The sequence below is a fragment of the Acipenser ruthenus genome, chromosome 6 (genome assembly GCF_902713425.1).
Source record: "Acipenser ruthenus chromosome 6, fAciRut3.2 maternal haplotype, whole genome shotgun sequence".
NCBI lineage: Eukaryota > Metazoa > Chordata > Actinopteri > Acipenseriformes > Acipenseridae > Acipenser > Acipenser ruthenus.
This window is the reverse complement of record NC_081194.1, coordinates 57,804,694-57,818,123: the sequence shown is the minus strand read 5'-3', so window position 1 is coordinate 57,818,123 and position 13,430 is coordinate 57,804,694. Positions and strand designations below refer to the sequence as shown.

Here is a 13,430-nt window from a genome sequence, read left to right as displayed (position 1 = left end):
TGCAGTTTATCAGCTTTTGTTCTTAAGGAATGGAAATAAATGGTTCATTCAGCTCACCAGTTAAGGGATTCAAATAGCAACTGCAAAGGCTGTCTTATACGTGTTTGAAGAAATGGCATCCCTATTGAAAGTGTAAATTGCTGCCTGTTTCAAGTTCTGAAAAATACCAATGTGATACCATACATATGTATTACCCTGAAGAAACCATAGCATAACTATTAGCACACCAAAGCATGCTGCATCGCCAGCAGGGTCAATTCAATATCCCTTTACTGTTCTAAAGTAAGTTTTCTACACTACTATTTGCTATGAACCGTGTCTGGGATTACATATACCTGCTGGGGGCCCAAGAAGAGATTTCTGATTGGATGTTGACATTCCAAAGCCATATGGTTAAAAGAGTACAACCAATGGTTTAGACCTTATTCCATTCCATGCATTAAGATCAAAGCAGGTCTGAATCAACAGCTTTTTAAAGTAAAATTTGCCGCCATTACAGCTGGTAGTTGAGCTACAGGCCACATAGCTATTAACATGTCACAAAGTAAACAGAATCATACACACTTGAAATGTTAATCAATCTCCTTGCATGTCTTTTCTTTAAAGTCACAACATTTTGATCTGGCTGCAGCAACGCCTTTGAAGCCTCGGGCTTTAGCACCGAATTTAACCGATCAACACTTGCATAGTTGCATTGGAACTTAACTAAGAAGGGATCGTGTATGGTAAAAAAAATAAATAAAAAATAGGTTCAGATTTTAAAATTGTCCATTCAAGAAGTATTCAGGTAAACAACAGTACAGTAATTGCAGACATCAGTGTGTATTAAAATGCCGTAAGCAGTTTGACTTGTGTTTACTTTCAGTGGCTCCCAGCAAGCAAGCAATACACACTGCCACTCAGAGTCTGGTGGATTGGCAGTGAAAATAAAAAAAGGGTTAGCAGTTCAAATTTAAAGGTGCAGAGCATAATTATTGTAGGGGAACAGTCATTTCGAATATGCATACCAATGTGTATAAAACATACAAGTAGGCAGTTATATTTTATATATTTTCAGTTTTTATTTTCAGAAAAACAATACATTTAACTTGCGGTATATTATCCTAGATGTATTTTTGCTACCCTAGATAAATTAATTAATCCTTCCCCTAATAGTCCCACCCTTCACACTGGCTCCTCTCACAGTTGCAATGACTTCCTACATTTCTTTAAAAATAAAATACTAGACATCAGAAATGAGATTCCACAGACACCTACTATTAAGGAGGACTCCAGCACAATTTGACCAACTAGACCTATTAAGGCTACTATGGGGGCTTTTTCTTTGATTGATTAACTTACAGGAACTGACAGAGCTAGTTCATCATATGAGAGCTACTACATGCTCTCTTGATCCTATTCCTCCAAAACTATTAAAAGATGATCTTGGACTTATTAATCCCCACATTTTAAAAATTCACTTTCCTCCGGTATAGTTCCCTCAGCACTTAAGGTAGCTGTGGGAAAGCCTATGCTGAAGAAACACAATTTGGACCCTAAAGTCCTCAATAAGTATAGGCTAATCTCCAACCTACCGTCCTTAGATAAGGTTCTAGAGAGAGCTGTTGCAGTTCAATTACAAACATTTCTAACTCTTAATGGTATATTTGAGAACTTTCAGTTTGGTTTTCGTGCTGCACATAGCACCGAGATGGCCCTTGTCCGAGTTGTGAATGATCTGCTGATAAACTCTGACTCAGGCTTTCCATCAGTTTTAATTCTTCTTGATCTAAGTGCCGCCATTGATACTGTAGACCATTCCATCCTACTGAATTGTCTTGAAAGCACAGTGGAACTGTCTGGCCTTGTCCTATCCTGGTTCAAATCTTATCTTTCTGATAGGTTTCAGTTTGTCTCTATTGGGGAGGTAAAATTGGCATTATCAGAAGCTGTCTGTGGTGTTCCACAGCGCTCCATTCTAGGTACCTTGTTGTTTTCAATATATATGCTACCATTAGGTGACATTATCCGCAGACATGGAGTGAACTTACATTGCTATGCTGATGATACCCAGCTATATTTGTCCCTAAAGCCAGGAATTTCTTCTGCCTGGGTGTTATTTGCTACTTGCCTTACAGACATCAAGCATTGAAAGCCACAGAATTTTCTAATGTTAAATTCAGATAAAACAGAGGTTATGCTAGTGGGATCACAGGACCAACTAAAAGGAAATGCGGGATTACATGAGCTCGACCCTTGCAGTCTCTCATCAAAATTTATACTAGAAATTAAGAGTTTGGGGGTTATCTTTGATCCTGATCTATCATTTGAGACTCATATTAGGGAAGTGCTAAAGTATCTTTTTACCATTTGAGAAATATAGCCAAACTTAGACCATTTATTTCTGTATCTGATACAGAGAGACTAATGCATGCCTTTGTTTAATCTAGAATTGATTATTGTAATGCACTTTTATTCTGGTATCCCAAAACATGTGGTATCTTGTAGCCTAGAATTCTGACTAAACCAGGAAAAATGAATATATTACCCTTACTTTGGCCTCTTTACACTGGCTCCATGTGCAGTATAAAATTGATTTTAAGATTTTGCTGTTAACTTACAAGGCCCTGAATGGATTAGCACCTAGTTATTTGCAGGAGTTACTGACCCTGTATCTTCAAAACCGCACTCTGAGATCACAGGATGTGGGGCTGCTGGTTATTCCTAGGGTCAACAAAAGCATCACGGGAGGTAGGGCTCCTAAATTATGGAATGCTCTGCCTTTACAGTTTTCAAGTCAAGACTAAAAATGCACTTTTATATCATGTCTTTTTTTTATCTTACTGGGTTTTAATGTAATTTTAAAATTGCTGCTTTAGTATTATTATTGTGTGTATACTGTTATTTTATTATGTTATTTACATGGTCTGATTGTGGCTGTTGTATATGTGACATGCTATAGAAATGTATTGTGGTTTGTTCTTTTTTTTTGCTATGTACTGTACAGTACTTTGCAATACTTTTGTATAAAAAGTGCTATATAAATGCAATAATAATAATAATAATAATAATTATTAATAAGTGTTGGAGAACATGAGTGAACCATTAAAGTATTGTGTAGCAGATTGCTAAGCGTGTGGACTGGCAGAGCTATAATCGTGTTATTTTCTGAAAAACGACTGATATCGGAGATAGCATACTGCTAATTCCAAAATTGCACGCACTACTGACAATTGATAAGGACTAGAGTCAAAGACTCTGGGCCTACAGTTAACTTGCCCAGCATTTATTGCAAGCAGGCAATAACTGACTGCAAGTTGCATATTCTTGAGAAAAACAAGAATATAGCAAAATCCACATGTTTGGGCGTCGAGCCGGCAACTTCTCTTACAAATGATGGATGCAGGCTGAGGAAACGGAAACACCCAAGATAACATGACAATAGCTAGCTAACGTCCTAAGAACAACAAGTTTGAAAACAGTAATTTTATGCTGACAAGCAATTTTTAAGGCTACCTCAGCACATGACACTAGTCACATCTTTTCAACACAACACATCAATAAATACATCAATAAGTGATTCTAGCCACCTAGTAGCCCTCTACAGACAAAGTAGAGGGACTATTTTGTATTGGCAGAATAATACATTCAATGGAATTTAATTTAAAGTTTAAGATCTAGCATTCTTTTGTTTTATTTTTGTAAGTGCAATGACACACTTGAAGGTGTGGACTGCAGTGATAAGGCACCTGAGGCATGGGTTGTAACCCTTACCTTCTTGTGTGTTATTGCTTACTTACTACACTTAATATGCTTTTACCATGGTACACTACAGAAAACCACAGTGGGATTTTCTTCAGAAAGAAAAAAATAACACCCAATCAACTTAGTAAATAAACATCTCCTACTGGTAATACAAGGGCCTTTTTATTTTAGAATTGTAATTGGTGTTTTTTGTCTTTCAGAAACAAAATGTACGAATAACAATTTGTGAAATATGACCCTAAATGTGGTGCTGTAAGTTGTTGTGTGGGATGAATTCTCTTTTGGGACATCTTTGTCCCAGTAAAAAGCCACAGCAATTAAGCACTATGCCACCAGATAATCATAGAGTAATGCTATCACATACTTGTATTACTGCCAAACACCAATACTCAGGATCTGCTCAATGCTGTTTCCTTACCTTCCAACCATTTCTCTGAGAAATCCTCCTTGGGAACTCTGGGATTGCCCTCCTCAGAGAGGTCCTTGGCTGTTTTCACCCTCCAGTTGGATCCATCAGCCGTAGAGGCATATTCCAAATCACAGGGGGCTTCGAAATCACAACTGATCTCTGCAACAGGAGAGAACAGCACAAACACACCATCAGCATAATTCAACCCACTGAATGAGGATGCTTCTTATTGTTATAAGAGATGTCACCTTGCACAGTTGCCTCCTTTAATAAGTGATTTGAAGGGGGAACTTGGTTCATTTTATTCTTGAGAGATTTTGTTTACTTTGGTATGAATTATACTTTTGTTTATACTCCTTGAAGATACTGAAAGAGCTGCTTTATATTCTCTAGTCATATATCACACAAACCTCAAGCCAAAAATAGAGCCTGCACTACCAGGCAATGAGGCCAGCGTTATTGGAATTTGTTGGTGACAAATGATTTCCATTTACCAGCAGAAAGAAAAGAATTTCAAGTAAAAGATCACCTTTGTCACACTGCAAAAGTGAAATGGTCATATTTTAAACTGTCTGTTTTCAAAGCATTTTCATGGGAGTTTTTGTAAAAAAACAAACAAAAAAAAACAACATCAAAAGGGAATGTCATGTCAGATCGAAGCAAAGTGGATGTGTGAAAACACATTATGCACACATATTAGACACATATTAATCACACATCTTTCTCTTTTATTTAAAACAAAATTGGACTGGAATGTTTTATTTAAAATGCTCTTTGATCTTCTGACAGACATCTCCTGATGAAGGCAATTTGGCTGAAACAACTTCTCAAACTTTTACAGTTTCTTTCATGCGTGTATATTTTTTAAAAAGATGATTAAAAAAAGAAAAATCAGTGTTCATACAGGACAAGGGCATTCAAATCCTTGGGATGGACCCTCAACGCTCTTTACTTTAAATCGTCATTAGCAGCAGGAAGAATACATTCAATAAAGTTACCAAACCAGAAATAAACAACTCGGTTAATTTAGAGGAATGGAATTGTATTCATTGTCTCTTGCCTGTTTTTTTTCTTTCGGGAAAAAGGAGTAATATTAAAATTAACATGTACAAGTACTTCAAAATATGCCATTTAATTATACAAGGTTGCTGTCAGCAGATACAAAAGGAAATGTAAGATGAATAGTTATCTTGTCATGCTGTAGAGCGTAATAATATCAATTACAGCTGGTTTATTAGTATTACATTAAGAGACACAATGGTTCCAAGCCAAATATAGAGAGCAGCAAGACTGAAAAAATAACTAACACTACATCCTCAATTGAGTACTATAAAATGAACTGGCATGGCGTTTACACAAAGGGGCAGTGCAAATTATATCTATCCGCTCCAGAATACCTTTTAAATGGTTTTGCCTTCAAATTTCTTTAATACGAACTACAGTACATATAACTGCAGCGCTCCCCGTTATAAAACTGTAGTCTAGTGTAAGTGACAAGGCTATGACTCTGAATGGCTTATGTGAATGGGCTTCTCGGGCCTCAGAGACTGGGTAGTAAAGGAGAGAAACCTGTTGCAAAGGAGGAGGTGGGGAGGATGACAAGAGAACGAGTACAAGGAACATTTAATTAGATTGATTGATTCAGAGTCTCTGCCCTGCCACTTGAATCACACAAGCAAAAAAGGGCATGCCATTTGTATAATAATGCATAGCAAAGTGTAATAATGCATAGCGAAAGCATAGGTGAAGTATACAACATTGTGAAATCAGCAACTAACACATTTTCAACCCAACTGCTGAAAGGTTGCATCCTTAATGGGGTACTATAAAATTAACTGGCATGCCGTTTATATAAAAGGGGGCACTACAATTATTCATATCCCTGAGGGTCTATATGCTTGTGGCAAAGTGGTTTGTAGTGTGCAGGTGTAGGGGTGATGCAGTGCTCAGGACAAGGACAAACAACAAAGTACTAGTGAAATGATGGTTTTATTTGTAATGTCTGATGACAACAGTAAATAATGAGAAAAGGCAATACACAGCGTTGTGTATTGCTCTGTTTAATCCACGGGTTCAGTCCTGAAATAATAGTCCAGGTGTTTGAACACCCACAAATAACACAAACACGATCACAAGTCCACAATGAGTGCTGTAGTACTCGTGGTGCTAATACAATTAATCGTGACACAAGTGCAGTGTTGTCCGGATTTTGTGCTGGCCTGTAGCGACAGCTCCGGATCGTGTTAGCCATCTAATAACAACAAACAAGTATATTTTTAGACACGACAAACAAACAAAACACTCACGATAATTGTATAGTTCTCCTTCCAGTTCGGCGTTAACCATAACATAGGAACAGATCACCTCGCTACGTCCCTTATGTACTGTCAATCATGCCCCCTTGGTTAACGATTGCAACCACTCCTCCAATCTGTGGCTGCCACATCGCTTCCCTTCCAGGTCAATAATTTGGTGTACCGTAGCTCCTCCCCCTTTCTAAATGGCCGACTTCCACCTGTCCCTGGGAATTAATTGTCTGGCCATCCAGACCAGGGCACTCTGTTACCTTTACACAGCGCCCTCACAGGTTGGGAGGGAGATGTATCACCAAGAATCATTCTGTCTCTGTCACACTGCTCTACAATATATTTAAGAAATAAATAATAATAATAATAATAATAATAATAATAATAATAATAATAAAAATAATAATAATAATAATAATAATATACAACTACAGAGCTCTCCTTTTATAACACTGTGGTCCAGTTCAAGTATGTTTTAACCTCCCAGAGCTACTCAGCCTCCCTTCATTCATTACTAAAAACAAAGCTGTGACCAGGAGCCTCCTGGGGGGTACAATTAATTAAATATCCCTATCTATTTTGCAAAGTAAATGCTATTTCTTTTCACATTCAATACCAAACGCGCCCCAACAATCACCCCTCTTCAAAGTCACTGAGGTCTCCTCTTGCAGCCATGCTAGCCATAATTATAGACAATTAGGCCTGTCCAGCATTTTTATACATGACCCTAAGCATGCTGGGATGTTATTTGCTTAAGATGGCTTGTGTCTTGTCAATAACCAATCAGTTTACCCTATTGACTGATATGCTTTCAGCCAATAATAAGCTATGACCCAGAAAACACTGCTGAGGTTAATGACCCAGGAAGTGCAGTATATATCAGGTTTTGAAAATGAAAAAAAGACGTTTCTTTTCAAAACTGCCCATTTAAGACTCATGTAGCTAACCACTGGACCAGTGGTTAAAGAAAAGGGCTTGTAACCAAAAGGTCCCCAGTTCAAATCCCACCTCTGCCACTGACTCATTGTGTGACCCTGAGCAAGTCACTTAACCTCCTTGTGCTCTGTCTTTCGGGTGATTGTAAGTGACTCTGCAGCTGATGCATAGTTCACACACCCTAGTCTCTGTAAATCGCCTTGGATAAAGGCGTCTGCTAAATAAACAAATAATAATAATAATAATAATATTGAAAGTACAAAACAGGTCAAATTCATGAGATTATTCTGATAGCTACAATTATGTTAAACATGAGAGCACCCCATTCTCCACTCTCCAGCACCACCACCCAGCACCTTCATTCTGTTTATTTCCCTACAAGTCTAAACTTTAGGATTAACAATGTTTAAACTCATTAACAATAACATATTGGGGATTTTTGTAACTAATCAAAAAAGCCATTGTGATAAGCCCTCCATTAGAGTGCTGTTACTTTTTTTATAATGTACTCTAACATTAATGTGTTGTAGTATATGTGTACAACATGTGTACATGAAGAGACTTTGAATACATTATTTATAAATAAATACACTGTAAAAATCCTACTATATGAACACGGCACCTTACATAGATATATTTCACATGCATATTTTTTAACAGTGGTTAAATATTGAAAAACTTTTAACACAGGGAAAACATTTAAATTATTAAACCAAAACTATTAACACACTCCCATTTAAAATGATACAAAAGATGTGACTGAGATGCTACTGAGATCATTTCATTTTTCTGTTTCCAGTCTGGATGAAGTGGTTCAATTAAAATGAGGCGAGGCTGAATGCTGCTGCGTTTCTAACAAACCTCCACTCCTGGGAAAACTGTTTAAACAAAAAAGAAATAAAAGAATGAATGAATGATTAAATAATTCATTAAATAATGAAGGAATGCAAGTATGCATGTGATAACATTGTACTAGTGAGCATGTGTGACAAAGACGGCTGCAGGGAGGAACTCAGACCAGAGAGAGAAACACACAGACAGACGGTGATGATGAGAGAAACTGAGTGCGATGGTTGCACTCAGCGTTTAATAACAAATAAATAAAAAGGTTTAACAAACAGAACACAAAACAGGACACGGCACTACACGCCAAAATAAACAGACAGACAAAACGAACTACACAGACAAACACGGTGAGCTTCTTTTACTATTATTACTTTTAAATACCCTCCGTCTCCTAACCCGTTCTCCACTCACCGAACACCAACCCCCAGTGAGTGAAAACATGCAGCTTTTATGCAGTTGTACCGAGATTCGATTGCTAGTCAATCATTCAATTGGAATCTCGGTACAACTGCACGTGAATTAATTAAAGTGCAATTCCCCGTGCTCACATATTACTTTTTACTTGCACGTGATGTGATGTGCCATCCCCGTGCCTAAATACAAATATACAATTTACACACACGTGAAACACAGACCGCTTATATCCCGTGTACCAATGCCTATACACCAACATTTACACACAACACGTAACATATAACACACACAGGGGGGGCACTTTGCCACAGCATGTTATGGATCATTGTCTCTTTGCAATTGCAATCAAAGGCAATAGCTTTAAAACATTGATTGGTTTTTCCTCATAAATCTTTGTCGTGTGCATTGTGGTTCTGTTGCTAGCCGAAGTGCCATCAAGAAGCTAGCCGTTTACCATGAAAGGTAGGGAAAACTGAGATCCTGGCAGCCTTTCATAAACACACATGCACCTATACACTACACAGTGCAGTACAAGCATATCAAAGTGTGGTAAAGCATAGTAAAAGCAGACTGACAGGCAGACAGACAGATAGACAGCATGTTGGTCCCTGAACATGGAGACATCGTTCAATTGGGGTGTTAAATTATCCAGAGTTTAAATATTAAGAATTTTTGTTATCAGAAATATAGACATTGGTATAAGTGTTTCTACATTATGTATCATTCAGTATTTGTTTAGCATTTATGCTATATACAGTTCACATTAGTGGTATACATGTAGTCTTACACCCATTAATATTGTCTTCATTCATTTTAAACTCTGTTAGAGTGCTTTTTGTTATGCGATATCTGAGTGGTTGCCATTTAAAAGTTAAAACATTCAAGAAATTAAACAGAATCTAACACCCCTCAGTCCCTCCCACATCCTTTTATGCTAATTAAAAGTATTCATGCAGCAGCTCTTGAAAAGCTTCATTAATAGAGTCTATCTTTAAATGATAGAATTATTATATTCACAGCCTCGGCTGATTTGCCAGTGATGGAGAGATCCATGTGTCATCAAAATAATAAATATATTTAATTAGTAAACAGCTTTGACATCCCGAGGTTATATACAATTAAACAGGAAGAGTAATGAAAACAAAACAAAACGTGTAAGTATAAAGTGCAATGCATTTGTTAAAGGGGAATGGTTAGGAACAGAAGTAAAGAACCTGGGTTTGAATCCATCCCAGCATGGGGCCCAAAAAACACTCCACAAATCTATTCTGACTGCAGCAACAAGGGCTTTTCTGTACCCCATTAACTTTATTTTGATATTTGCAAATGCCAGTGCTTTCAACTGTTTAGGTTTTACTCTCTGTTCTAGTTGCCTGCCATAGCGCACATACATGGTTTGATCATCCAAATGGTTTATGAGATTGAACAGATATTAGCAGGCGGAGGATGCTTTGTTAAATCTCCTTACCAGATTGCACTCTCTCTGAGGGAAACTGCGGATCATCCTGAAGCGTCCAGGTGAAGTTCCAGTAGTTGGAAAGAGTAGGCAATGCATCTTCCACTGTCTGGTTTTCCCCTGAACAAGTAAACACAAGAAGGTTTGGTGTAAGAATTCACGTTAGCCTTTCAATAGATTCTCAGAATCTGTCCAAGCCCACCCAATGAGTTCTTCATTAAAGAGGTGTGTTTCATTAACAAGCAACTACACTTTTCTTTCAACACAATAATGCCATCTCATGCCAAGCATTACTCCAGCTGTATATATATATATATATATATACATACATTTTTATATATATATATATGGTTTATTTGTTTTCTGATGTCGATTCATGGATTCACTAGCAGCACCAGTACTTAGATCTTAGTACTTAGTAATGTGCATTATTACGCCATGATAATGTACTTTAAAATAATACTTCGCAATGACCTTGTGATTTGTGAATGACTGTCCAGCAAAACAATTTAAATAAATACAAGTAATTATAAAATATCAAATAGAAATTACAACTTGTTAAAAAAAATGAAAATAATAGTCCGGCTTTTAATGCTTAATTGATTATCTGTGTGGTCAAGTATCTGCCTATTTAAAAGTGATTTCTACTGCTGAGATACAGCTTCCTCGTACAGCTTGTACAATGTAAAAATCAAGACCTCAGATACGGTACTCAAGATACAAGAAAAATAAATTCAAGAAAGTGCAAAGCATTAATAACATGTTGTTAATTGTTGAAAAGATATTTTATTTATTGGCTTTCTTTCTTGAGAACTTGAAAACAAGCAAACTAAAGAAAAAAAACTAATGAAAATAAACACATTGGTGGGTAGAAACAACAAGAACAATTATTTTTATTATTATTATTATTATTATTATTATTATTATTATTATTATTATTATTATTATTATTATTAATAATAATAATAATAATAATAATAATAATAATAATAATAATAATAATAATAATAATAATAATAATAATAATAATTGTTCTTGTCATTGTTTTTGAATAACTTTACACACTAAACAAAAACTTTAAGAAACAAATTTGTCCAAACTGGAACCACAGTAGCCTACAGTCTTAACTTTGGTTCTTCAAGTTTTGAGTGCTAGAGAAAGTCTCTCTTTGAGTTCCTCTCTGTCTCACTCTCTCACTGACATGCTGAAGGGGATATCTGTGAGTCAAAAAGTCTATCCACTATCGATGTGTTTCTGTATTCTCACAGCTGAGGTCCAGAGTCGCAGGATTGGGCATGTCGTTTCTTTATTCCACTTAATTTCATTCTACACACCACTACTAAGCTGTTCATCAGAGTACAGTACATGGGCAAGCTTTGTTTTACTGCGCCCCCACTTTATAACTTTACCGAAAGACTACCCCAAGGATAAGGTCTTATACTGAAAAATACACTTTAAAGAGAATTGAGTAGAGTTATCTTTCCTGTACTACTAGAGCAGTGTTTAGCGTTGAATTAACTTTTCTATTCCTGTGTACAGGTCTGCAGTGTGTGATGAATTTCCTCCTAGTGGCTGATGAGTTAATAATACCAAATTCAGCATACAACCTGTACTTACCTCTCAACTACAGAGCTTGCTCTTTAGTTTAATGGTAAGACGTTCTTCTTTGAACCGTACGATTGCCTTACCATTCAATTCAGTGGGCTAACCCAATTCCCAATTACACACATTGAAATAGTTAAAATCTTGGTCTCTATCCTAATTAGATTTTTCTCTCAACAATAATAATCTTTGTGCATTGCACAGTATATTTCCCAATGATGGAGGAAATCAAATTACACTTAAATATTCCCAGTATCATATAGTATGCCATTTTTTGTGCTTGTTTTATTACATTACCCATAACTACATTTATTCAGTAACTGGACACTGGTCTTTTTATGGCGGTCAGCAGTTTTGTTATTACTCAATAATGGAACAGCAAATAAATCCCAGTTAACACCAATTAATAAAACATGTTCTAAAACCACTGCTTACTGATGAAAGGCTTCACAGGGACTCTCGAGCCCTGCTCTCAAATAGTTAACTTGCATCATTATTGCCTTGTAACATGCCAGCAATGCCATTATCCCTTTGTGAGAGGGGGTGTGGGTGGTTCACTGATGACACAGGAGTCAGAGAGTGTCTTTGAGATCCTGCCCAGGTGCACAAGATTTATTAGTAACAAACAAGGGCTTGTAACAGGGGACCAGCAATGCTAATCGTGGATACCCTCAGGGTTGCTACCAACAATGGTATCACCCCGAGGTACTGTATGTGTTGAAATAATAATCCATAATCAAAAGGGAAATCAAAACAGAAAACAAAACACTGTAAATGAAACTACAAAGAAAAGATAAAAGCTCTACTGATGCTCTCCTATTCCTCAATACTTTCTTGGGGTGCCCAGATCCCCCTGAGCTAAACTAAATCACGTCCCCGGGACTGTATGTCACAGTATGGGGTACGCAGGTCCTAATAGTCCGGCTGTCGACTTCAGCCGTCTCTGCTGTCGGCTCTCTTTTTCCATGGCCGTCTGCTGCTGTGTCAGCAACAGGCAGCCTCTTTTTCCTTTTTCTCAATCAGTATACTTTCTTTCTCTGGGGTATTCCACTACTCTGTCCAGAGCTTCCTCCGTGTTATTATATATCCTGCAAGGGCTAACCAAAGGAATAGAAGATGGTCATTTTTATGGGATCAAACCCCCCCCCCCAACCAACCCTCGCTCAACCTCTTTGTGTCTTCGTCATGATTGACTGGCGGGTCAAAACAGGGATTCCGACCCCCCCAGCACAGATCTCCCCTGTCACACCCTTAAATAGACTTTAAATTATAAACTTGTCCTACAGATTTTATTAATTCAATTTGGCCTTAAATAGATCTCTTGAGAACAAGAACACACATACAAAAAAGAGACACCCCACATGTGTTAGCTTATTCACCTTTATGCCCTTCCCTACTCTTCAGAGTGGATTGGGATTCTGGGAGTGCTTTACTGTTCATGATCCCAGAGTGCCATACTTCACATTCATTTCACCCAGAAGGCCTTTAAAAGGATGTGTGTCTCTGTATTTTTGCTTGCACAAATAATACAAAGGTAGGGGCCTATATAGTGATTTAAAAGATGGCGGTAGTTAGATTTGTCAGTGTTTAAATTAATTTAATAGACTTTGTTGAAATGTTTATCCACTTGACGCTGAATCATTTGCATTCTGTAAGTCAGTTAAAATGCTTTTTTGTAAATTGCTTTTTGTACGATACTATTACTTGTACCATTGTT

At 37.1% G+C, this 13,430-nt stretch overlaps 1 protein-coding gene across 1 annotated transcript in view; it reads right to left on the bottom strand.

Annotated features, from left to right (window-relative positions):
* Positions 1-13,430, bottom strand: part of LOC117411110 (ALK tyrosine kinase receptor) — a 161,012-nt gene that overhangs the window by 105,379 nt on the left and 42,203 nt on the right. The window contains exons 2-3 of the mRNA XM_034018253.3: positions 10,124-10,231; positions 4,163-4,312 (exon numbers count right to left, since the gene is read on the bottom strand). Of these exons, the coding sequence (XP_033874144.3) occupies positions 4,163-4,312; positions 10,124-10,231 (258 nt within the window). The remainder of the gene's footprint in view (positions 1-4,162; positions 4,313-10,123; positions 10,232-13,430) is intronic.